Source organism: Orbicella franksi, chromosome 3, assembly GCF_964199315.1.
Source record: "Orbicella franksi chromosome 3, jaOrbFran1.1, whole genome shotgun sequence".
In the NCBI taxonomy this organism is placed as follows: Eukaryota; Metazoa; Cnidaria; class Anthozoa; order Scleractinia; family Merulinidae; genus Orbicella; species Orbicella franksi.
In genome coordinates this window covers 14730279-14754049 of record NC_138147.1, presented here as the reverse complement: position 1 = coordinate 14754049, position 23771 = coordinate 14730279, and the positions used below count along the sequence as shown (strand labels likewise).

The window sequence follows — 23771 nt, the reverse complement described above, 5'->3', positions numbered from 1 at the left end:
TAAGAGGGAAGTAAAAAAGATAGTTTCAAATAATTCATTCATTCTTTTCACTAAGATTAAAACGTTTACGATAGACAAATTTAAAGTGTGCAAACAACGGTTTCAATAAAAAATCAAACTTATCGAGCGAAAATGGATGATTTTTGCACCAGTTTACATTTTTTATCAGCTAAAACTGCAGTTCGCTTAAACACCACTAATTCAGGTTTTACCTTGATGGCGCTGATGCAGTGAAGATGTCATTGGTGTGGGCTCAGTTCAGCGAAAATGTCATGGGAAGTGTCTTTCCACTGTAAAGAAACACTTTATAACAGTATTGAAGCCTACGTATACATATATTACGATCAAAAACGAAGAGGTCAAAATGAGTTATAATTTCTCTTGGTAAAACTAAACTTTGAACTGGCCCCGTTTGCCCACACTGAGAGTAGTTACACGCTTCTGAGATATCTTTTCGAAAAAAATTCTTGGGATGTATACGAAAAAAAGAAAATCGTCAGGACAACTGGTACTTTGAGCTCGGAAATGAAATTTTTATTAAGGAAATGGCAATCTTTGAACGAAATTCGTTCAAATGAGCCGGTTTTACGTTTACGTTTCCCTTATCGGCCTTGGTGATCTGTAGGCGACTTCACCGTACATATGTGACCTTGGCCCGAAAGATGCATTTTGACAAGATGTCCGTGTTTCTTGTTACAAGCTTTTTCGTGGTACAATGTAATTACAGTGCTCCCTGCCAATGTCATCGAATCGGAGATTAAAACCAAACACTGTGAGTGAGATAGCACTTCTTTTGTAGCAAAGTGGTTAAAAATACATAAAGTTTTCACCGGAAGTGTTTCGATTAACTAAACCGCTATACAGCGTATTATTTACAGCTTGCTATTTTGTGGGTATTTCATTTCAATTTCATTTCTAATATTAATTCCAAAGGAGCAAAAGCTTCGACGATAAACCTATACATAGACTTCTTCGCATTTAACTAGAATTGATCTTTACTTCTTACTGAAAAATTGTGAAAATTTTCCACTCGTCATATCGACCGCACACAGCCAACCCTTACCCTAGCCCTAACTCTATGAAACCAACAGACTTGAAGTGTCGCTACTGCACCAGCAATTTCTTACTATGCGACAAATGCAATCAAAGAGGAGATTTTGTTGGAAAGGTAAACGAATTTTATCAACATGCTTTATTTCCATTTTATATACATTAGCTCTCGCCAATATTTTCCTTTCGTTCGGACGGGCCATTCCATCTTATTTCCCACACTGACCTAACGATAATTACGAGAATTTGGGGTTGAATGCTCACTGCTCATACATAAACGGATGGCACAACTGATCTTCATGAGATCATAGTGATAAAATGGGAGTTAGGTAAAACATTCGCCTTCAGGGAAGCATTGCAAAACGCAGAAACATTTAATAATCATCCACTTTTCGTTACAGTATCATCACATTGTCAAGTGATGAGAAAAAATGAATTGAAAACTATAGTCGTGATACGCTAATTACTACACTCCCAAAGCTAAAAGTACCATTAAGTTATGCCAGTGGGTTAAATTGCAAACTCAAGCTGGCGATAGCACATGAGACATCACTCATCACAGAATCTTTTCGTGATTATATCAACGGACTTATTGCCATGAATATCTGCAAGTTTGGCTGCGATCTCATCAGGGCAATATTGCTTATTTGTTTGGTACCGAAAGTTCGGGTTTTCACTTAGAATTACTTCCTTAACAACTTCTGCCACTTGTTCTGCGCTCAACACCTTCTCCGGCTGAGCCCAATATTTAGCCCATCTACTGCTGACTCTTTCCTTTATGAGTAGAGATTTTTGGTCCACCGTTGAGTAGTCCACTCCCTCGGAAATTACAGCGGTTTTCATTGGAGTGTCCACGGGACCTGGCTCGATGAGAACGCATCTACAGAACAAAAGGGCAATTAACAATGGTTCCTTTTTCTGTTATGAGAGGGGGCTAAAATATATAGGGGGATAAAATATATGGGAACTGGGATTTGCCTATTTTTTTTTCTCAGGGAAATTTGGATTTAAGTCACTGGGACCTGGAATCACAAACAAAAATATGTGACTCAGATTTGGGCGCAATTAGGCTGGGAATGGTATTTGATTATTCGTCGACTGTTTGCTCACAGAAGTCCAGTTCGGACTTGTAGTCTAATTGTTAGTTAGTCAATGTATTTAAGCAGCATGAGAGATAAGGAAATATTTCCTTTCATTGTTTGCCAACATTTCAATTTTAATTTTTTAAGAGAATCTTATAATACTATTGATGAATTTCTTTTAGGTAGAGTTAACGCAGTGTCCACTGTTAGCCCACATTGGCTAAATACATTGACAATAAAGTTCTTACTTACTTAGTTTACCAACTAATAAAATATGACATACAATTCTCGGAACAGAATAAAGGAGTAAGGGGTTTTAATTTGCTGCACTTACCTAATATTAAACTGGCGAAGTGTGGGGGCTAAAGACTCCGTCAATCCTTCCACGGCGAACTTCGTGGAGCTGTAAGTTTCAGCAGATGGAAACCCTGCCACCCCTGCATGGCTACTGTTGTTTATGATCAGCCCGCTTTCTTTAGCTTTCATGAATGGAATCACGGCTTTAATTAGTCGGACTGTGCCAAAATAATTTACTTCAAACATTTTTTTCATCAGCTCCATCGAGACACATTCAAAAATGGAGAATACTGACATGCCGGCGTTGTTAACTGCGAATTGAAGAGAACGTTTGATCAGTCAGTTCGGGTACATATATTGATTGCTAAGGTCATTGCTTTTACGGGAAACCTACTTTAACAAAACCATTGCAGAGAGATATCAGGCGACCACTTAAATTGACTGATTAAAATACATCATCCTTTTGGCACTACATGGAAGCACCTTGTGTGGTTACACCGTTCGTATCAGCTAGACAGACCTAAATGAGTCAGATCGCACTGCGGAATGTGATAGCAGCCAATGACTAACTGCCATCTGGCGTTCTGTTTTTGGGGGGACAGCGGCACAGGGGACCCTCACCTCCGTCTAGATAACGGTAGATCCGCGTTAAAGGCAGCTTAATCTTTTATTCATATTCTAAACAGATGTGAGGGCCCCCTGTGCAGCGGCAGCGGCATGTATTCGTTGACTGATACCCTGAAATAAATCCAGACTGGATATAAGTCATGTCTGCCAAACATCCGAGACAACACTCACCCCAGCTCACACAAGGCATTTTCAGGGAGAGTTTATATGAGAAAAATCGTCCATGTAAGTCGAATTTAAGATGAGACTGCGGGTTACTTGTGTTCGAGAGTAACGAGAACGCATATTAATTTTGTCTTGGTCCCCTGTGTCTCACTCAAACGGCAAAACTCGAGATTTTCGTTAGTGGTTTTAGTGGTTTTCGCTAGTGGTTCATTTTAACCCCCTTCCCCTCCCCCGAAGGAGCGAATGGCGTCCTCGTAACACGTGCGTGACGCAAGTCACCCGTGCATGAGGTTGAAATCAGCCACAATGTTATTCAAGAGTCTTAAGCTAACGTTTATTAGTGTACGATTCCTTTGTTGTGAAATCTCTCAAGTGGGTAGCGTTTGACGACAAACAACTGTTGCGTCACGATGAATGCAAAAAAACCTCCGAGCCTACAGAAAACCACTACTGTTTGCCGGTTCGAACAAGATTTAAAGTCTTACACCCACCGAGTTGTGTAGCTCGGCGATACAAATTTACCGATTCTGCGAGTCAAAGAATCAATAAGATCATATCTCAAAGATCTTGACCTTATAATTTACTCTGACTGTAGAAGTCAATACCTCATACACATCGAAGCACAAAGCAGTTATAACTGCATTCTCCATCTGACTGCAACCACACAACATGTAGAACGCACTCCTTAATCTGCGATTACTCGCACTTGATTAAACTTATTAAATATTCAAATGTGTAGTTTCGTTCTTTGGCTTTACCATGCCAAACAAAAAGCTGGACATTACGTGACAATCGGCACGCCGTGAGTTGCCCCGGGTAGGCGAGCCAAAGTGCTCATAAAGAGAAAAAATGCTTAGTCTGTCATGGCTACCTTACCTGCTGAAGCGCGACAACTCTCAAGTTCTTACTCCCTGCTTCTTTCTGTTACAAATTCTATGTTTAGCATATGATATTATCACGACATGAAATTTAAAGTTTCTGCCGCTGAGTTGTGACAACAAATATTTAAATTACTCACAAATCACGTCAATTCTTCCCTCTTCATGGATCACCTCTCTCACAGTCTTTTCGACCGAGTCATCCGAGCATACGTCCATCTGCTTGATTAACAACGTGTCCCCAAGAAATTTTTTGCCTTCTTCCTCTAGCTGTCCTTTTTTCTCCAGATTTCTCATCGTTGCGTAAACTCTAAAACGTTTCCGTGCATCTTTCGCTAGAATAAGGGCACTGGCAAGTCCTATGCCGCTTGAAGAGCCAGAAATTACCACAACTTTGGGAGCCATGGCTGTATGCAAGCTATGAAGAGAGCTCACTCAACTGCATTGTGTTTGGACCAATCGGGTGGGAGTGAGTTATTTGTGCAAACGTTTTGCTCCCAAGAGCATGCGTGCGATGATCCGTGAGCAGATTTGCGTTACAGGTCGCGTTGTCACTGTCATCTTTTCGTTTCAAACTACACGTACATGATGCTGATAAGAATAAGAAAGGCTGACAATGGGGGGTGACAAAGGATTTAATTAAGCGTAACGTTTTTTGAGCAAAAGATGTACGGTAGAACCCCGGTAACCCGAACTCTGAAGGGAAACGAAAAACAATTCGTGTTTAATAGCGGGGGTTCAAGTTATTGGGGTCGATTGAATATTCAAATTGCCATGTTAATAGTTTACTGATTTTTTAGCACTTCAGTGTACAGTGACAGCTAAAGGCATCGCATCCAGTTTGACTCATAAGATCGGGAAATGACTGTCAAATATGTGAACAGTCGGTTGCACTAATTAAAGTCAAATTTCTGTAGTGTTAGTTTTTACCCTGATTACAGGACAAGAAAAGCTAATGGATGACATCCGTGGTGAATTACATGAACCAGAATTCGGGTTATCGAGGTAAATTTTTATCAAGGGAAACGAAATTCAGTTTGAGTTAGCGGGGAATTCGAGTTATGCGAGTTCGAGTTAACCGAGTTAAAATGATTGAAAGTGGGATCAAATCCAAGGAAAATGGGACTTGGCCCGAGTTAGCGGGGGAGTTCGAGTTACCGGGGTTCTATTGTACTTGGTCCGAGAAAGAAAGTATTTTGGTTCAGACTGACGCAAGGAAGGTGACCAGCCGCCGTTTTGACTGAAACCTGTCAATCTACATTTGTTAGACATTTTGATCACCGAGAGTAGGGGTCTTTTTAGTGTACGAATCCTGATTTATCATGATTTTATCGAACCTCTAAGAGAAACAAAAACTGGATCGTGAAATAAGGAGCCGGAGGAATCGGGATAAAATTAAAGTGACACAATTCCAAGACAAGCACGGTTTGGTTCGGGTTACTTAGAGGCTCAAGAAATTAAGAGGGCTCGATAAATCAGGAGTCAATTGCAAGTGCCTAGGTATGACCTCTGATTAGTGCTAATCGTGCGGCGGCCCCCAAGATATATAAACAACACACTTAACATATGTGTTAAGGCGTTTCTCGTAACGTCCGTTCACAGCATGTTTCAGTTATTATTCACTTCCACGAGAAGTTAAACTTAGGCACGCGAATGTGCTATATACGCTGTTCGATGTCAGTTGTAATCATTCTCTACAGATCTCTGAAGAAGTCTCAGTTAGGGACGAAACGCGTTGGAACAAATAAATGGCGAAAAGTTACAACAGAAGTCTCCTTTGCACTGCTCACCGAGTCTCCGTTAATAATTTCAAGCTGGCTTGAACACTTGCTCAATAAAGAAGACTACAATATTGGCCGTCGTATGGCGACTCTTTTCGCATAAATTATCCACTGCAGACGAGTATATTTGTTTTACACCCTAGTCTAAAGCAATGGCTTTATAGTTCGATGGAATCCAGTTAATTATATTAACACAATTATTGGATTTTGAGATTAAATCATGCGTCCACCATAACAGATTTAGTCAACAAACGACGCAGAGAATGTTTTAATGAACATGCAAAGAATGTTGGAAGTCGTTTAGCACCGTTTAACATTAAATTTAGGGCTTAATTCTGGAACGAAAGTTTTCAAACTTTTCGCACTGCCTAATCTGCTAACAAAAGGCCGGTTAAATGCATGGCTTGATCACTATATGGGAAAGGAATCGCTGGGATGAAAATGATAATAAAAGCCGGGTTACATCTGCTATATATACCCCAGCCATAATCTGGTTTTGGTAGCTCTTAACTCGTGCTACAAAATCTAAGCCACATTTTACTGATCTCGGTTGCTGAGTACATTTATGCTTTCATTTAAATTTTATGTTGTTATTTGACTCTCCGCTTAGCTTATCATTCTTTGCTTAGTGTCTTAATCATAACATTTGAAGAATGAGTGTATTGTAAATAACTTGTTTTTTAGACACTTCACGTTGCAGACACCTCGGAGCGTGAACGAACGTCCGGGACAGCTCCACGTTCAGAGCCTCTCTAACAATTTAGGGTTTTCCATCATAGAGAATCAAAGTTAAATGGAAGACCCTCTCTTAGATCACGGCTAGCTTGTTATTGTCAAAAGCCAGTTAAGGTCCGCCTCGCCATTTATTTTAAGATAATCAACCAGTAACCTGCTCTCACTCCTGGCCTGGGTTGACACGAATGTTAACGCGGTCGAAAAATACATGCGTCCACTGAGCTACTGAGACAACGAGGAATTTTCCTGGCGTGCCAAGGGTCTCACTTATAAAGGTGGCGAGTCATGCGCTCCATGAAAAGGATTGTCACGCTCGACAGAGTTTTGTATAACAAGGAGCAAGGTACACATAGCTGTAACAGCGTGCTTCTATACCATCTTCTGCTGCTGTTGAAGCCAAAGTTCCAGCGTTGCTCCATGGCTCATTGATCTGCTAGGTTCAACTCTAGAAGGAGGTTTTTGTTGTCACCTCGCGTTAGATTCCAGTTTTCTTTTGTGAGCCGTCGATCACCGGGACAGTCCTTAAGTGATTAATTCCAAATAGAACTGAAAAGGCAGACAAGGGCAGTCTCGGTATTTCTTTAAGCCAGTTTGTAAGAGGGCAAATCCAATGTCTAACCTCATTAACCTCATCAGTTCTTAACCGCAAAAAAACACTTCCTAACGAAAATCGCCTTCAAAGAACTTTTTACGGCGGTTCGCATTTCTTGAAGACGCCAGCAGTAGATAAAGGGATTTACAGCCGAATTCATAAATACTATCGTGCTTGTCAATTTCCATGCCACAGCAATGTCAGCTTTTTTCCATGACGCCGAATCAATACTGTCTTCACTGCTAGTCAATAGTAAAATAATAAACAGTGGAGTGTAACAAATGAGAAGAAAGTAGTGGATGAGGACAGCGTTGCCTGTCCCTTTGAACCGTACCATGAACGAGTTGGCTCTTTGACGCGTTTGGACTGCCTCTCTTTGGGTTTGAATCTGTTTTTGATGGCGGCGAACAACGCCATAAATTTTCAAATGGACGGTTAGTGACAAAATAAGGCAAACGCCCACCACAGCAGCCATGGCAACAAGAAAAACCTTATTTCCACTCCACAGCATTACACTTGCCATGAAAATGCTCGCCAACCAGTTCAGTGTCATTAGGTAGATGACTCGCACGATGGTGATGACGGTGACATATCTTAGATGATATTGAAGCGCTAATAACCTATCTACACTGATGGCTGTAACAGTCAACAAAGACACACCACAAACCGAATAGGACAGAATGTGGAATGCTTTTCCCAAAGCACACGGATACCCTGCCTCGTGTTTGGCGAACTGCATCAGTTCTATATACAGAAACAAGGGTTGAACGACAAGTCCAACAGCGAGATCAGTTGTTGCCAGACCACAGAGCAGTACATTCGAAGGACAACGAAGTGAAGGTGTCTTCCACACTGCTGATACAACCAGAAAATTTCCAAGAATCGCCGTCATAAGGAGCAGTATATTAACTGCACAGTTCACCACGATAACGTTTTGTGGAACATTTTCAACCTGAAATACAGGAAGTTGAAAACACGAACTGTTGTCTTGAATTGTTCCTTTTTCTCCTGTGCAGTTTGTAGAGCAATTATTAAGCATGATGATATCCGTTTTTAAGTTCCAATTGTCGTGAAACGTTTCGAGATTTATGAACTATCGAAACCTCTTTCATCCACTTTCGTTCGCCTCTGATATTTCCTCCCACCGTTTTGTGAAGCATATTACTTCGTGGCAGAATGCTGCACATGTCTGTTTATCTATCTGCGAACGTCATCGATTCATTGCCGGATACATAAAACGGAAACTTAATTACACGTATTAATGAGTTTGGAGGCCTAATATAGCTCTTATATTGTTGTGCGCAGTATCCTGTTTTGTTCCAGTTCGTTCATCGCGGAAATTCTGTGAATTAAAACTCTGCAAATTCCGATAGGCTCAGACGAAAATAATAATGGGAAATGCCAGACGTAAACTCCTTCCAATAATAAGCTCCGTCGAGTGTAAGTCCGTGAGTTCATTTTTGAGTACAGCTCTAAAAACAACATACCATGTTTCAATCCCGATTTCTCGAACCCTCCGGTTATTGGACCTCCCATTCGGACTCGAACCAAAGTTTGTTTCTCTCGGATTTCTTTCTGTTGCTTTATTCCCCACATTTCGAGTCCTGCTTTCTCCGACCAATTTTCGATTCCCTTCAAGGTTCTGAAAAATCGTTTTTTGTTTTTTGTTTTGTTTTTTTTTTTAATGCCGCAAAAGCTTGGATTGTTTGTCAAGATGAAAACAATATCTCAGGCACTTTTGATGTTCATAGAATTTTTGTAAAATATGCTCAGCGTTCCACATCGTTAAATCTTAAAGAGTTTTAACATGCAGACCTTGTGTGTTCATCTGAAATATCTTTGAAAACCGAAAGAGCGCCATGGAAACTCTCAAAACCGAGAACCGCCGAATAAAATGATTAAACGTGCAACTTTCACAAACTTGAAGCAGGCAAATACTTTTTTGAGGGAATAATATATTTCCATTTGAAATCATTACCGGCTATACCTTTTTAGCTTACTATTTAACCCTCGACTGGTAGATTTTTCCAAAAACAAAATGGCATTTTTAATGTTTCCAGGCTAAAAGCTCATTTGAAAAACATTCCCTTCCACTTCGAGGCATACCTGTAGAGAAGATAATTCCAACTGTTCAAATGGAAAATAATTTCTGATTCATGCAGAACACATTTAGACTAAACTTGGTGGCAATGCAGCTGACTCACTTTGAGCATCAAGAATCAAGAAGCGGTCTCTCTTTGAGTTAATCTAGTTTGCGTAATCTATATTGCACGTCACGTCAGCCAACATGTTTGACTGAGGTGAAATAAACAGGCCTAAAAACGTGCCAAGCAAATAACAAAAAACAAACAACGTCCATTACCATTCGATGCATTTTTTCCTTCCTTTTCACTGGCCGAGAGCCTAACACGTGAACTGCAAATAACTGGCTACAAATAATGGTTTGCTCATGCGTAGTACCGTCTAAATGCGTTTTTACCGTCTAAATATTCTGCTCATGCGTAATTGTAACCACGTTCTTGTCTTAAAAAAAAATGGTAGATCACTTCCCTGAGCTGTCAAAGAGTGATTTAAATTTGAAAACAAACTTGGTGACGGAATGATAAAACAATTATTGAAAACGATTATCGCAAAATATCATGATTTGTCAGTATCTGAAAGAATTACACTGGCTTCCTATTTCTGAACGCATTAAATTCAAGATTATGTTACTTACCTTTAAGGCTCTTCATCAACAATCTCCTGTCTACATTCAAGATCTAGTAGCGTACTACCAACCTTCCAGAATCCTCCGATCATCACACTTATTACTTCTTAACCCCACAAATTTTCACCAGAAGACATATGGTTCTCGAGCTTTTGCTGTTTCCGCTCCTGAACTCTGGAACAGTCTACCTGTTTCTATCCGCTCATGTGACAATCTAAGTTCTTTTAAATCTAAACTCAAAACTCATCTTTTTAAGAAAACTTATTATTCTTAGCGATTTTTACTTTCTATTACTTTCTTAAATGCACATTTTTAATTATTAAGATTAGTACAGATCATTTTGGCGAATTGTACAGCGCCTAGAGCAGGCATGGATAGGCGCTATATAAATATTTATTTATTATTATTATTATTATTATTATTATTATTATTATTATTATTATCTCGCAGGTCAATTTTTGGTCTAAGCCTTCGGCCGCTTCGGCAAATAATTGATCTGCTCTAACCTATCTCCAGTGACAAATCATGATATTTTGCCCAACTCGTCCGCTAATTGTTAATTCTTAGACCGAAAACCCGAAAACCGGACGCTAAAAAAGGAATAAATCGAAAACCGCAATAGATAACAAATCCGAAAAACCGGTTATTGAGGTTTTAATCCATAGGTCACATACTACGGTTAGATCTAGATAGAGAGGCGAAAACTGAAGTAAAAGTCCACTGGCATTGTTGAGAAATAGTGTAAAACGCAACAGTAAGAGAATACATAAGGATATGTGACACAATGGACGACATGCTATGGTATTTTTTTGGTTATATTGTATAAAGGCCAATTGCATCTTGTCTATGATTACTGACCTAACAAAGTCATGAATAGCCAAAACAAATACAATCCATAATTTTATGCTTGCCATTTAACTCAGCCGATATATTACTGTAGGCAAAATCTCTTTGGTGCCAACTAATACAATCAGAAACAAAATCACGACCTACGGATAATTGCCTTCAAAGTCTTTGTTATAGTGATTCGCATTCCTCTAAGACGCCAACAGTAAATAAAAGGATTCACAGCGGAATTCATGAATACTATTGTGCTTGTCAATTTCCATGCTATAGCACTATCGGCCTTTTTCCATGACGCCGAATCAATCTTGTCTTCGTTGCTTGTCAGCAGTAACGTGATAAACAGTGGAGTATAACAAAGGAGAAGAAAGTAGTGAATCAGAAAAGCATTGGCTGCTGTCCTTTTGAAACGTGCTACGTTAAAATCATCACGTGCTTGGACTGCTTCTCTTTGGGTTTGAATTTGCTGCTGATGGCGTCGAACGACGCGATAAATTTTCAGATGGACTAACACCGACAAACAAAGGCAAATACCAACCACCAAAGCCATAACGACAAGAAATATTTTTTCATTCCACAGTATCAGACTTGCCAGAGACGTGCTTACCAACCAGAAAAATAAGATAAGATACGAGTACACGTTGAACGGTGACAATATTAACATATCTTAGATGATACTGCAGCGCTAACAACCTATCTACACTGATGGCTGTAACAGTCAACAAGGACACACCACATACCGAATGAGACACTATAATGAATGCATGTCCCAAAGCGCACGGATACTGTGTTGGCCTTTCGAGGATTTGTATCAGTTCTATATAAAGAAACAAGGGCTGAACGACAAGACCAACGGCGAGATCTGACGTTGAGAGTCCACAGAGGAATATATTCGAAGGACATCGAAGAGAAGGTGTCTTCCAAACTGCTGATATGACCAAGAGATTTCCAAGAATTGCTGTTATTAGAAATAGGACGTTAATTGCACAGTTCAACACGATAAGATTTTGTGGAATGTTGTCAACCTGAAATACAGGAAAACGGAAGCAAGTACTGTTCTCTTGAATGGTCTCTTGCTCTTCTAAGAATCTTATAGAAGAGTTATTATGCATGATGATATGCGTAAAACGGTTTAAATCTTTACAAGGAACAAAAATTTCTGACGCATCCGAGGCATTTTCCATCCATTTTCGTTCTCCCCTGATATTTGTGTTTGGTGAAGGAGATAATTTCGTAGAATCGTGCACATGCATGCGTAATCATGTGAAAGTGTCATGGTTCATATCCGGAGAGAGAAAAACAATTTCACTTATGAGTGGGTTTCGAGACCTAACAATATCATTGCACGGAGCGTCCTTTATTGTTTCAGTTCATTCGCTGTGAAAAATTTTGTGAAACTTGCAATATTTAGAATCATTTTTACCACAATTGTCCCATTTTATGTTATTTGTCAATTTTGAAACCAGAGGGAATCTGGGTCGAGTGTAAGCTCGCAATCGCTCACGTTGGAACTATTACTAAAGATCAGGCAAAGCATGAGAAACCGTATTGTCCTCAGTGATGCCAGCCCCAACAGCAACCGTGTGATGAGACTCGACCCAGACTTTTCGTTTCTTAAGTGGCGAATGGGAGAAGCAGGTTCAAGGGAATCGTTTTTCTTGTTGTTTTATTGTTTGGCAAAATATTAAATGACAAACTAACTTGAGACTTTTTCATGGCTTCACGTAGTGGAAGGAAATAGCAAAGGAGTAGGAAGTAGTGAACAAGGAAAACGTTTGTATTTTCTTTTTTTTTCGTATGGCAAAGATATCAGTGACGTCACCTATTGTTATAAATATGCCAACCTAGAGAACTATTGGCTGGTGAAACAAATAATTCTTTTGTTTAACGTTTTGAACATTTAAACAACGAAAACAATGTTTGTGAACAAATATCTTCCCTATTCGCGTTAAAGCCTTTTAAAAATAGGTGTTTTTAAGGCATCTGTTTGACCGTTTGCGGGGCTGGAATTTGTTGCTGATGGTGGAGAACAACGAGATATAACTTTACAACTGCACGCAAGCAAAATAAACACACCATCTGTAACAGTCATGACAAAAAAAAAAAAAAAACACACAATACACAATATTAGACTTGCTACAAAATCTGCTTACCAACCAGTTTAACTTCGGAATGTTCAGTTTCAATATTAGCATATCTCATCAAGGGATAACAACTGGCCAATAACGTAACAGACCTAACAAACCTTCAAACGCACACTACTGAATAGGTAATACTGGGGAACACTTTTTCTAAAGCGATGTTCAAGGGAATAGATTAGGGCCGAATGACAAGACCAACTCCAAAATTTGTCGATTCCAAAAAGTAATTAACGAAAATCGACGGAGAACAAAGAGGAAGAATCTTCCATGCTACGCGGATAAAGCCAAAATATTTCCTAGTAACGAAATGTTAATAATTTATCTATTTATTTATTTATTTATTTATTTATAATAACTTTATTTGCATAAAAATATGTGCGGTATACAAGCAAATAAGGTGTTAGCAGGGAAGAACTTCATCTTCATTTAAAGCTGACCCTCTTAATAAATAGACACAGTTAGATAAGCATGGTGTTTTCACTGAATATTTTCCGTCGGCAATACCGTGAAAGCGACTAAAACGGCTTATCGTTTGCTCTTCTTGAAAGTTCACAGAACGGTAACCGGAAAAACTGCGTATGGTTCAACCTTGTTCCTTCGTGGGAATTTTGCATTCATTTCGTGCATATGTGTTTGCTCGTAAAACACCAACTTCAGTTTAACAAATTTTGACAGAAATTAAAATGACAAAGCTTGAGAAAATATGATCCGGCATAACAAGTTCTTTGTAGCAATAACAAAACCCGAGTTGCGCAGATGGTCAAATAATGGTCGCTCCAGCACCTTAAAGACTGTAAAGATGACTCGTTTGAGTGAAAGGGTAGTGATAGTTGGTTTATCTTTTTTTTTTCTTTTCTTTCAAAGTCTGAGACAATTGACGTCATGGCACCCGTACCCTTTCTGTTGTTTTCCTCGTATTTGACATTGGCGAGCGTTTGTGCGACACATCGCAATTTAATTTATTTTTTCTTACTGATGAGTAATTGTGCACTTTTGAAAATCTGAAGTCCTGCGTCACCTTTCTAAAACTAGGTGAATTTAGTTCCTCTTTGCTTGTGTATGTAAAAAAAATAACTTGTTTCAAGCAGAAATATGGCTAAACTTCAAGAAAAGCGCTGGAAATCGGTCTTTATATTTGGCAACCAGAGCGATGATAACTATTGCTTTTCGTAACGACAGGAAGTTAGAACGTTAAATTCGATTTGTTTGTGTGTAAGGTAACGTGCTTGGCGCGCAAAGTTGGGAAATATTTGCTTACCAGAGCAGGTAACCAGCAGGTATTGTGTACATTGCAGATAATTACTCCATTCAATTTAAAATTATCCTAGGAGCACGTCGAAAGTTTTTCCCATGTCCAAAGATTATTTCATAAAAAGTGATTGGTCTGGAAAGAAACTGTTGAGCGGCATCAGAAGGGCAAGTGAAACACTTAGTTCATTATCAACTAATAATGTTGATATATTAAACGTGGCTTATTGGCCATTTTTACTTTTGTAACTTTGCGTCTTGAATAAAGAATGTATGTATGTATGTATGTATGTATGTATGTACCTTGTTTAGACGATTTACATTCCACGTCAAATCTTGATTTTCGGAGCACCTTTCAGTATTGAATTGCAACATGGCGGGTCTTTGGAATTAGACTGAATCTTTATACATTTCCGTCTGATATTGTTCTTTATTTGACTTTGCCTTATCCTACTTCATATGCAAATTCAGTTATTTTCTTCAGTACGTATATTGTTGTTTTTAATTAGTAAAACTACGAAGCATTTAAGAGGATATTCTATTTTACAAAAAACTTGAGAAGTAATTACGATCTCTATGTTTGTTACGGAGAGTTTTCTTTATGCTGTTAATTCTTCAGAACTTGATTAATACATCCTGAGTTAGAAAAACTACAACGGTTGCAAAATACAGCTGCAAGGCTGACTGTCAGAGCGAAGAAGTCAGCCCATGTTACCCCAGTAAGATCGAACTTTTATTTCATCACACGCTTTGGCGTTTACCACGGTCCGGTACCTCAAATCTGCAGTCTATTGCAAAGACTAAAGCGGCTTTTTATGGCGACAAATCTTTCTTGGTTATGGCACCAAGGCTTTCGAACGACTTTCCAAATGTCATTAAAAACTTTTCTTTTTAAGAGAACTTCTATTCTATTTCACTTCGCTCAGCCTAATAGAAAACATTTCTATCATAAGTAGAGGAGACAAATAATACAACAAATAATGGAGGGAGCCGCCAGCAATAATCGAGTTTAGTTTACAAGAATCTGAGGCACGCTGAATACAGGTTACAAGCCAGAGGATATAAGAAAATGTCACACGCTGTTTTAGACAACGATATTTACAATAAGAAAAAAACAGCCTCAAGTAAACTGGTCGGCGTCGATCGGTGTGATATTCGCAAGGCGTACTATATAAAGGCCTAATTATCCCAATGGGAACTACTACAAAGCGACCTAATTAAACACCTGAAAGAAATACATGTTTTGATATTAGGGTTTGCATGTACAAGACTGTAACTGAAGGCAGAGACCTCGATGTGATATATAATTCATTTTTTTAGAACATATTTATCATAACTATTAAGCCCAAGTTCCTCATGGTTAAGTCGCCGGGACTCCGGATCGAGCGAACCGAGCTCGAGCCCTGGCCGGGGACACTCCGTTGCGTTCTTGGGTAAACACTTTACTCTGACAGTGCCTCTCTCCACCCGGCTGTATAAATGAGTACCGGCGAATTTAATCCTGGGGATAAACTAGCGACTGACTAGCATCCCATCCAGGAGTATTAGAAATACTGTGCTCCTAGTCGCTTCATGATACATAGAAACCGGAGATAAGGGCCGGCCTGATGGCCCACTTGGTTCGTATGCAGACTTTACCTTAACCTTTTACTTTAGTCTGGATTTGCCGCCACTAAATGACTGCCACAGAAAAAACTCTTCAAAAACCTTTTTACAGCAACTCTCATTTCTCGAAGACGCCAACAGTAAATAAAAGGATTCACAGAAGAATTCATAAACACGACAGTGGTTGTTAATTTCCATGCTATGGCACTGTGGGACTTCTTCAATAATGCTGAATCAGCCCATTTGTCATTATTAGTCAACAGCAAAGTAATGAACAGTGGCGTGTAGCAAAGAAGAAAGACGTAATGAACTAGGAAAGCGTTGGCAACTGACCTTTTAAACCGTGCCAAGTTAAAACCATTACCGATACCTACTTGAACTGCCCTTGCTTGGGTTTGGATTTGTTGTTTATGACGGCGAACAACGAGATATATTTTTACATGAGCATACGTGGACAAGCAGAGAAATATGGCAACTGCCACGGCCATGACAGCAAGGAATACTTCATCTCCACTCCACAATATCAGACTTGCCAGAAATCCACCAGTCAACCAGTTTAGCGTCAGAACGCACATGACTCGTGGAACAGTTACAATACTATGATATCTCAGGTGATAACTAAGGGCTAATAACCTGTCTACACTGATGGCTGTAACAGTCGATAAAGATGCACCGCATACCCAATAGGACATAGTGATGACTGCCTTTCCCAAATTGCAGTGATACTCTGCTGAGTTCGAGAGGAGTGGTATCAGTTCCATGGAAAGAAAAAAGGGCTGAACGACAAGACCGACAGCGAGATCGGTTGTGGCAAGTCCACAAAGCAAAACAATCGCCGGGGAGCGAAGAGAAGGCGTCTTCCATGCTACAGATAACACCAAAAGATTTCCTACAATTGCTGTTACCAAAAGCAGAATGTTAACAATGCGGTTAAATACGATGAGCTCCTGCGGAACATTTTCCGTCTCGAATACAGGAAAACGGAAGCAAGCATTGCTTTCTGGAATTCTGGCTTGTTCTCCTTGGCAGATGACAGAGCAGTTATTGTACATGTTGATCACGGCATCGAAATAGGATGTATCCTGAAATCAAATTTTTGATAGATCCAAGGCTGTTTCACCAACTGTTTTTCACAACTTATTAATCTTTCCCCGGTAATAAAATAAATTGTTGGAACCATTCGTGCGTTTTTGTTTTTTTGTGTGTGTGAAATTGGATAGGCAGCCAGTAAGACTGTCCTATTCTTACATAATAGTACACGTGCATTTTACCTCTTTTGTTTAATTTCCACACCTGTGTGCTATCCAAGCAAACATAGACATCACGTACGAATTAGCAGGTCCTGCATGATCGAACAAATCTCACCCTGGTTTCCGTACTGTCATTGTATTGCCGTTGTCACCTAAAAACTAAATTGCTGTAGGTTTAGTTGCTTGCCAATGTCTCGTCCGTTTTCATTCGTGGCTGTCAAGTTAAATGACTCCAGTCAGAATGCGTCACTCAGAGAATGAGTTAAAATTTTTAAATCTGAGTCATTTAATCAAAAAGATGAAATGTACTGTCAAACATATGTAGTTTTCAATTTAATTTAACGAGTAGATCTACGAAACAATTTTCACCCTTGGAGTTAAGTCGCAGATGATAGTTGATTTATAATTGTTATTCGTATCTTTATGGCGCAAGGCATCGCATGTCCAATATCACATTGAACACAACTGGTGGACGATGATTTTAGCGGAAACAAAAGGTTATTCGTACAGACTGTTAATAAAATTTCCATTTTCGTCAGAGACCTCTGTTAGCTTACGCCAGAAAGACTCCAAATAAAACCTGGGCGAGTTCCCAAAATGAGTGCCCCGTCAGTAATATAAAATGGAATAAGCATTCTAGGGCCTTCTAAACATCTGTTTTTACAGCTGAAAAACCGAAACAGGATCCTGAAATCCATTTTTGAGATCACCTAACTGAAAATTAACACTACCTAAATGCAAAGGTGATATCTCTTTTGAGAAACTGCGGCAAAACGATAATTAGAAAGCACCGAGAAATAACGTGTTTTTCTTACTGTAGATATTATTACCTATGACAATTCTAATTATTACTGTTAGTATGAACACGAAGTGGATGTGAGATCCATGCAACATTTTCTCCTTTTAAAACACCGGAAAAGCGGAAGCATCAGTTTATTTTGTTCAAACGATCCCGCATGAATACTGAGAATGCCTTGAAACTTTATCTCGGTATTTTATATCCAACTCTTTCTCATACAGTTTCGCTCTTTTTTTCTGTCAACGAAACATACATGTATCAATAACCGAAATGAGAACGTAGCGAGAGACTCAAGGCTCTGATCATGAAATCGTTTGCCCGCATAATTAACTTTGCTGATTTGCTGTTTTCACAAACACACCTGCCTACTGTTCAAGTGAAAAGCAGCATCAGTCGGCCTTTCTTAGGCTTTTTCGCAATAATGTACTTGTCGGAGCTAGATTTAATGTCTTCTTCGAGCCTGCCGACTTAATCTAAATTTAATTTATGTTCAACACCGAGGTTAAATTGACAATATTTTTTAACAAGAACTTATTTTTCAAGCAGATGCCTGAGACGAGGTCAGGGTGGAAAAATCATCGAAATGGTGGACAAAAAATAGCCTTAAAGTTAACAGAGTTTTTTATTTGCCAATTCAAGGGATAATTTGGTCATTAGGACGACGAAAGATCGATACTGTGAGCTAATTATTCAAGTAAAATAGTTCTCGAATTTGATCGGCTGAGGGAAACCTAGTTTGCGGGTAATTCATTGCATGTTTGGAACTGATCGCGAGAAGTGAAATTCAGTGCAAATTCAATATTGCCACCGGAAAAGATGGTGCATGTATGATATTGCTCACAGAGATAGCTGTTATTGCTTGCAAGAAAAATTGATTAGTACTTAAGAGATAATTTGGAAATTCTCGTAATTAATCAACCTGTCTACTCCAGTTTGACCACAATCAACTCCATTTGACAGTGGCTGTGACCACACTACAACAGCCAACAACAAACACACTCTTAATTTACAAACTTTATAAGATGAAATGCGTATATTAACTAAGGGGTGCAAATAATTGTAATAATTGATTAATTGAATTAGAATTAACTAATAAGTCACCCTTCTTAAAGAGCAGTTGAGCACTTTTCACTGAAAAGTGGAAAGTAATTCGCAATTACGATTTGTTATTGGTTTAAAATTCTCGCGCGCCACTTTCTCATCCAATAAGAAATGAAACAAATTCAATCGTGATTCGCTCGTGTACTTTTTCCGCCCTTCCTGCCAGCTTTGCGTATTTGCTTCGAGTTTTTGCTAGGTCACTGGATTTTCTATGTAATTTTGTGATTGACCGAGGGATAACTTTGGTTTCGGGTTTTCGACACCAATTGTAAATTATTGGCAATTGTAAACTCTTCCAATGAAATTTAAAAAGAGATAGTCTTAAACAACTCAAGGTTAAATTTATTGCTCGAGTATACTAAACTTAACTATTGTAACGGGTTCTGATTTATTGATTTTCCAGCAATGAGCAAGATACTAAAAGTTGTCTATTTATTACATCTACATCCGGCTATTGCATAGAATTATCTACAAATTTACCGTGGTTTCAACTTCTGGAGCATATATTGCTAAATTTCGTATAAAATCATAGATGAAGGTGAGTTTTCATTACATATATATATTTTTTGGGGGGGAAATTTTTGTTTGAATGTACACATTATTTAGAATACCAACATTACTCACATTACTAACATTATTGACAATACTAACATTTCTAACAATACGAACGAATTGTGTTGATTACCAAAACAAAATCACTGGCTAGGAGACCCCTCCGTTTGCGTGTTAAGAAAAAACCGTTTTGAGTCAATTTTGAGAAAAAAAAACACGACACAGTTAAGTACAGAGCTATATTTTTATGCCACGTTCTTAATTACTAGTTCTTGCCCTGCCGTTAGAATGGTATTCAAGCTGTTATTGCACTTAACGAGCAAATATAAAACCTGTATCTTTTTACTCCTGAACAACAGTCGAGTGATTTGAATATATCAAGCATGTCAGCGCTTTATGGTTTAAATATTATTTTGTGGGAGTTGTATTTTTCTGTCGTGCGATAAAAGTTCTTTGCTGTGCAGGGAAGATCTGCCTGGCTACTGGCGGTGATCAAGGGCTGTGACTTGCCCCAAGGGTCCTTTAGGAACAGTATGAAAGCCTTGCGAAACCTGTGCAGAAATAAACGAAAGTACACTGGGCATTTAATAAATTAAATGCCTAAAAGCCTCCAACGTGCAATTACATCAGCGATCGCACAATGGCCAATGTCATCACGCTGTTGAAAGTTTGGAAATTTACAAATCACATCTCAACCCAAAACATTGCAAATTTGTTGCGCACAACATGTTGTACTCGTCTGCCAACTTGTTCCAACCGGCATCCTGCAACATACTGCAGCCGGGTGGCCAAACTTGTAAGGCACGTTGTGCCTAACAATTTTGCAAAAAAGTTAGGTTGAAATGTTGCGAGCGTTTGGTCGGGCCGTAACTTAGAACAAATGACCGCTTAAATGGTCTTGATTCCCTTGTCGACTTCTGTAGCAGATTAAAGAGACACTGTCATGATATATTTGCTTAAAACTGTTATAAATTCGCCAAATGGTCCCTAAATTTATGTAATAAGAACTTAATAAGCGCTAACTAAAATATTAAAAGAAATTTCTTGAAGAAAGTCCACACTGCAGCAACATTTTTGCAAAATTTCAATGAATTTCGAGCCAAACTTGAACCTTTGAAAAACTGACATCGTGACGCTTTTTCAAAAATCCATATCGCAATCCGTTTCCATCCTCGCCATCGTTAGCCTCCTCCCTTCCTAATGGGTTTTAATTATTTGTCAAGTACTGCTCTACAAAATAAAACCATTATTGTTCTTCTTCCAGTGATCGATATACGTTTTTTGGAGATTTCCAAAATCATGCATAAAATGGTGACAATGTCCCTTTAAAAGAGGTGTATTAAAGGGATTTACTTAGTCTGTTATTTGCCTAGGAAGCGCGATTACGAGACAGAGTGCAGTACAGGATTCCCACATCGAACAGTCCAGTGTTCCTTAACCTTTCCCCTTGAGAAATAGACTTAACTCTCATAGTACCTCTTTCCAAACAGTACAAAAAAATTGATGACTTACAGTACTCGCTTCATTTTAAAATTTGATGGTCCGTACTTTCAGTTATTCGAATTTCAATAACAAAGGTCAAGACAAGGTCCATAACCCAAACACCTTAAGTTTCAGCGTTAGGTAAACTATGAAAGGAAGCACAAAGTCCTTCCTTTGATATAGTATCAATTGTATAACAGAAATTTTACTTTTCAATGGGCTGTGTTCGCAAAGACGGTTGCCTGTCACCCACATTGATCAGGAAACATGTTATTTCAAAAGCTCTTGATGCATTTCCCGGTGAAAAGTTTAGCAATGACTCATTGCTTTTTGTCCAAATAAGTGAAAAAATCACCCTATTTTTTTGATAACTTACTGTTATTTTAATAACTTACTTTTAAAGGTTAAAAATTAATGCAAACGAAATGATGGGAGATGGACAATAGCGATCAAGAGACAGTTGTTGATCTAATAAGGCTCAATACAGATGACATACCTTTGAGTCTTAAGAGAGTAGATGACAGGATTTGCCATACTGTTGAGATGCGTGAGAAAAAACGCCAGGAAATGAAGCCATGAACCGTGAATTCTTGCAATATTGTGTAACAACATCGGAAAAATGCCCATACATAAAAATGCCACCACGGTCAAACCGATCGTCTTGGCCGTCTTCACGTCGCTTTTAATTTGTCTTGCCACAGAACAGAACGTCGAGATACGTTTTCTCTGGGTACGCAAGGTGCGCCAAATGGCGATTCCCATAATGACCATAATCGTGAATGAAACTAGATAACCGGGAATTATGGTATGTCTACCAAATTTTCTTAAGTAGTGTATCCTGTACTCCAGCACTGGAGCGTCACCAAGATCAGTGTCGAGCCCTAATATGAACATGCCATATGTATAGGCAGCTGCTAGGAGCCATACAAACAATACTGCTACTTTTGCTTTGTTGATCGTCTTCCATGAATGGTAGCGAAGGCCGTGCACGATGGCTCCATAGCGGTCCATTGTCAATACAATGAGGTTGAACACAGTTAAGTACATGAAAAGCACGTACCAAGTCACGACGAACCATGAGATAGGGCGGCCCTTTAGGAAGGGCACTTTGCAGATGTACCACATGATCATAAGAGGCATATTGGTCAGGGCGTTGAGGATGTCTATGAGAGCTAAGTTCGCAATCAGAATATTCGGCACTGTCTTAAACCGCACGAGTAACAGGCAAATTATACTGTTCCCGATTATAGATCCAAGCATTACAACGGCAATCATCAAGATGTGCGAATGCTTCTCCTCGTCCTGACAAGAAGTCGTCAGGGTTTCCTTGGTCATTGTTGAACTTGCTTACAGGAAATAGTAAGTTTAGCTGTCAATTCTGCATTGAATCAAAGAGGATAATTAATAATAAATGCTACTATGGCATTGACCCAATTCCCTGTCTGTGGGGTGACCATGAATAACGGTCATCGGCAAATGTGATTTAATTGAAGGGTTCCTGAATCATCTGGAAGAGATTCCACAAGGTTTGCTTAGTTTCGTGCCCCCTTCCCGGTTTTTGCCATTTATAACAAGTGGAAGGCTTCCCTTCAAATGGCAGAACATGCATTCAATTACGACGGTTCATATGTAGGATTAATCACGAAATGAAAGACATTGGAAAAAAACAACATCAACGAAAAAGAAAGGCTTTGAAGCTCTCCTTGAGGTTGAAACGCCTTTTTTTCTCGGCCTCAAAGCCTGCTTAGCAGTTCTCATAGATGAACATAGATGTCACAAACTCAAGCATAGTATCAACAAAGGCAGGAACCTTTGTTGGCCTGCTTGTCGCCTTTTTTTAATTTATCGCCAACCTTTGTTCGGCAATTGGATCTCTTTAGCTAATCCTTGAATTTTATATCGGTATAAGGCGCAGAACTAGATTTTACCCTCAGTGATACACATACAGGCAGAGTTTTAGTGAACCCTAGTATTCTTGTAGAATCTTTCATGGAGATTTTCTGCAAATTATAGCTGCAAAGGCAGAGAGAGAACTGAAATCTGTGTGATTGCTAGGACCCATTCGTACCCTTTTGTTTATATGATTGCCATGAGCATGGAGCACTGTATTCGGCGAACTCAGTGACCATAACTGTAATACTTGCTGGATAACAGCAGATTCAAACCAAAGAAGCTTCGCGTCAAAGGCTACATCTATCATCAAAATGAATTTGTAGTCAGTCATACAATAACTGTCAAGCAATTCCTGTAATTTAACGTATGTTTGAACTCAACAGAAACTGAGTGATGATTCCATATGCAGCTTGCGCCAGTTCTACGGAACTTTTGCAATGCTTGCGAAGCCAATGAAGAAATTGGATGGCAAGAAGAAGTAACTATCCTTATCTTAGCAACAACAATTTTCGTTTCAAAATATTTTACATATTAAAGTAAACAAGAGACCTCGAGTTGTTCTGCTTTTTAAAATTGTTTGCCCAGTAAAACCAGTTTAGGAGCTGAAAAACAAAACGAATTTTTGCTTCTTGAACCCACCATTGCATTCGTTGCCCTTATGTTCAATCAGTATTAAGTTCTGTAAATAATAAGTTACCTGCGAAAATCCTTTGCTCTTCTTTGTCATGTTGTCACATGTACATGCACATGTAGCTCCCTCCATTCAAATGAAATTATCCAAACTCAAAAACGTGTTGATGATAACTAGTTATGTATCCAACGTTCCCTTTACATAATCTCGTTCAGCCGCTTCGTAATGTTTAATTTGTTAGTAAAATGATAGTTTTATGGAGTCAATAGAAAGTTGCCGCACCTGCCTGTTAGTGGATAAAAGCAATATCGC

The 23771-nt window shown here is 39.0% G+C and overlaps 4 protein-coding genes and 1 pseudogene across 4 annotated transcripts; all 5 read right to left on the bottom strand.

Moving 5' to 3' along the window:
• Positions 1–199: 199 nt before the first annotated feature.
• Positions 200–4589, bottom strand: LOC145481406 (retinol dehydrogenase 8-like). The gene is made up of 3 exons (XM_081459887.1): positions 4240–4589; positions 2467–2740; positions 200–1930 (listed from the first exon to the last, which is right to left on the bottom strand). Exons 1-3 carry the CDS (start codon positions 4502–4504, stop codon positions 1600–1602), a joined length of 870 nt encoding a protein of 289 aa, XP_081316013.1. The 5' UTR covers positions 4505–4589; the 3' UTR covers positions 200–1599.
• A 2658-nt stretch (positions 4590–7247) lies between these two features.
• Positions 7248–8252, bottom strand: LOC145481405 (melanocyte-stimulating hormone receptor-like). The gene has a single exon (XM_081459886.1). The coding sequence runs from the start codon at positions 8244–8246 to the stop codon at positions 7248–7250; it is 999 nt and encodes a 332-aa protein (XP_081316012.1). The 5' UTR covers positions 8247–8252.
• A 2644-nt stretch (positions 8253–10896) lies between these two features.
• On the bottom strand, positions 10897–13236 carry LOC145481403 (melanocyte-stimulating hormone receptor-like; annotated as a pseudogene).
• A 1501-nt stretch (positions 13237–14737) lies between these two features.
• Positions 14738–17382, bottom strand: LOC145483056 (melanocyte-stimulating hormone receptor-like). Its single transcript, XM_081461676.1, has one exon. It carries the CDS (start codon positions 16801–16803, stop codon positions 15799–15801), a length of 1005 nt encoding a protein of 334 aa, XP_081317802.1. The 5' UTR covers positions 16804–17382; the 3' UTR covers positions 14738–15798.
• A 2465-nt stretch (positions 17383–19847) lies between these two features.
• LOC145482344 (kappa-type opioid receptor-like) lies at positions 19848–23771 on the bottom strand. The gene is made up of 3 exons (XM_081460989.1): positions 23526–23771; positions 21432–22313; positions 19848–20004 (listed from the first exon to the last, which is right to left on the bottom strand). Exons 2-3 carry the CDS (start codon positions 22268–22270, stop codon positions 19848–19850), a joined length of 996 nt encoding a protein of 331 aa, XP_081317115.1. The 5' UTR covers positions 22271–22313; positions 23526–23771.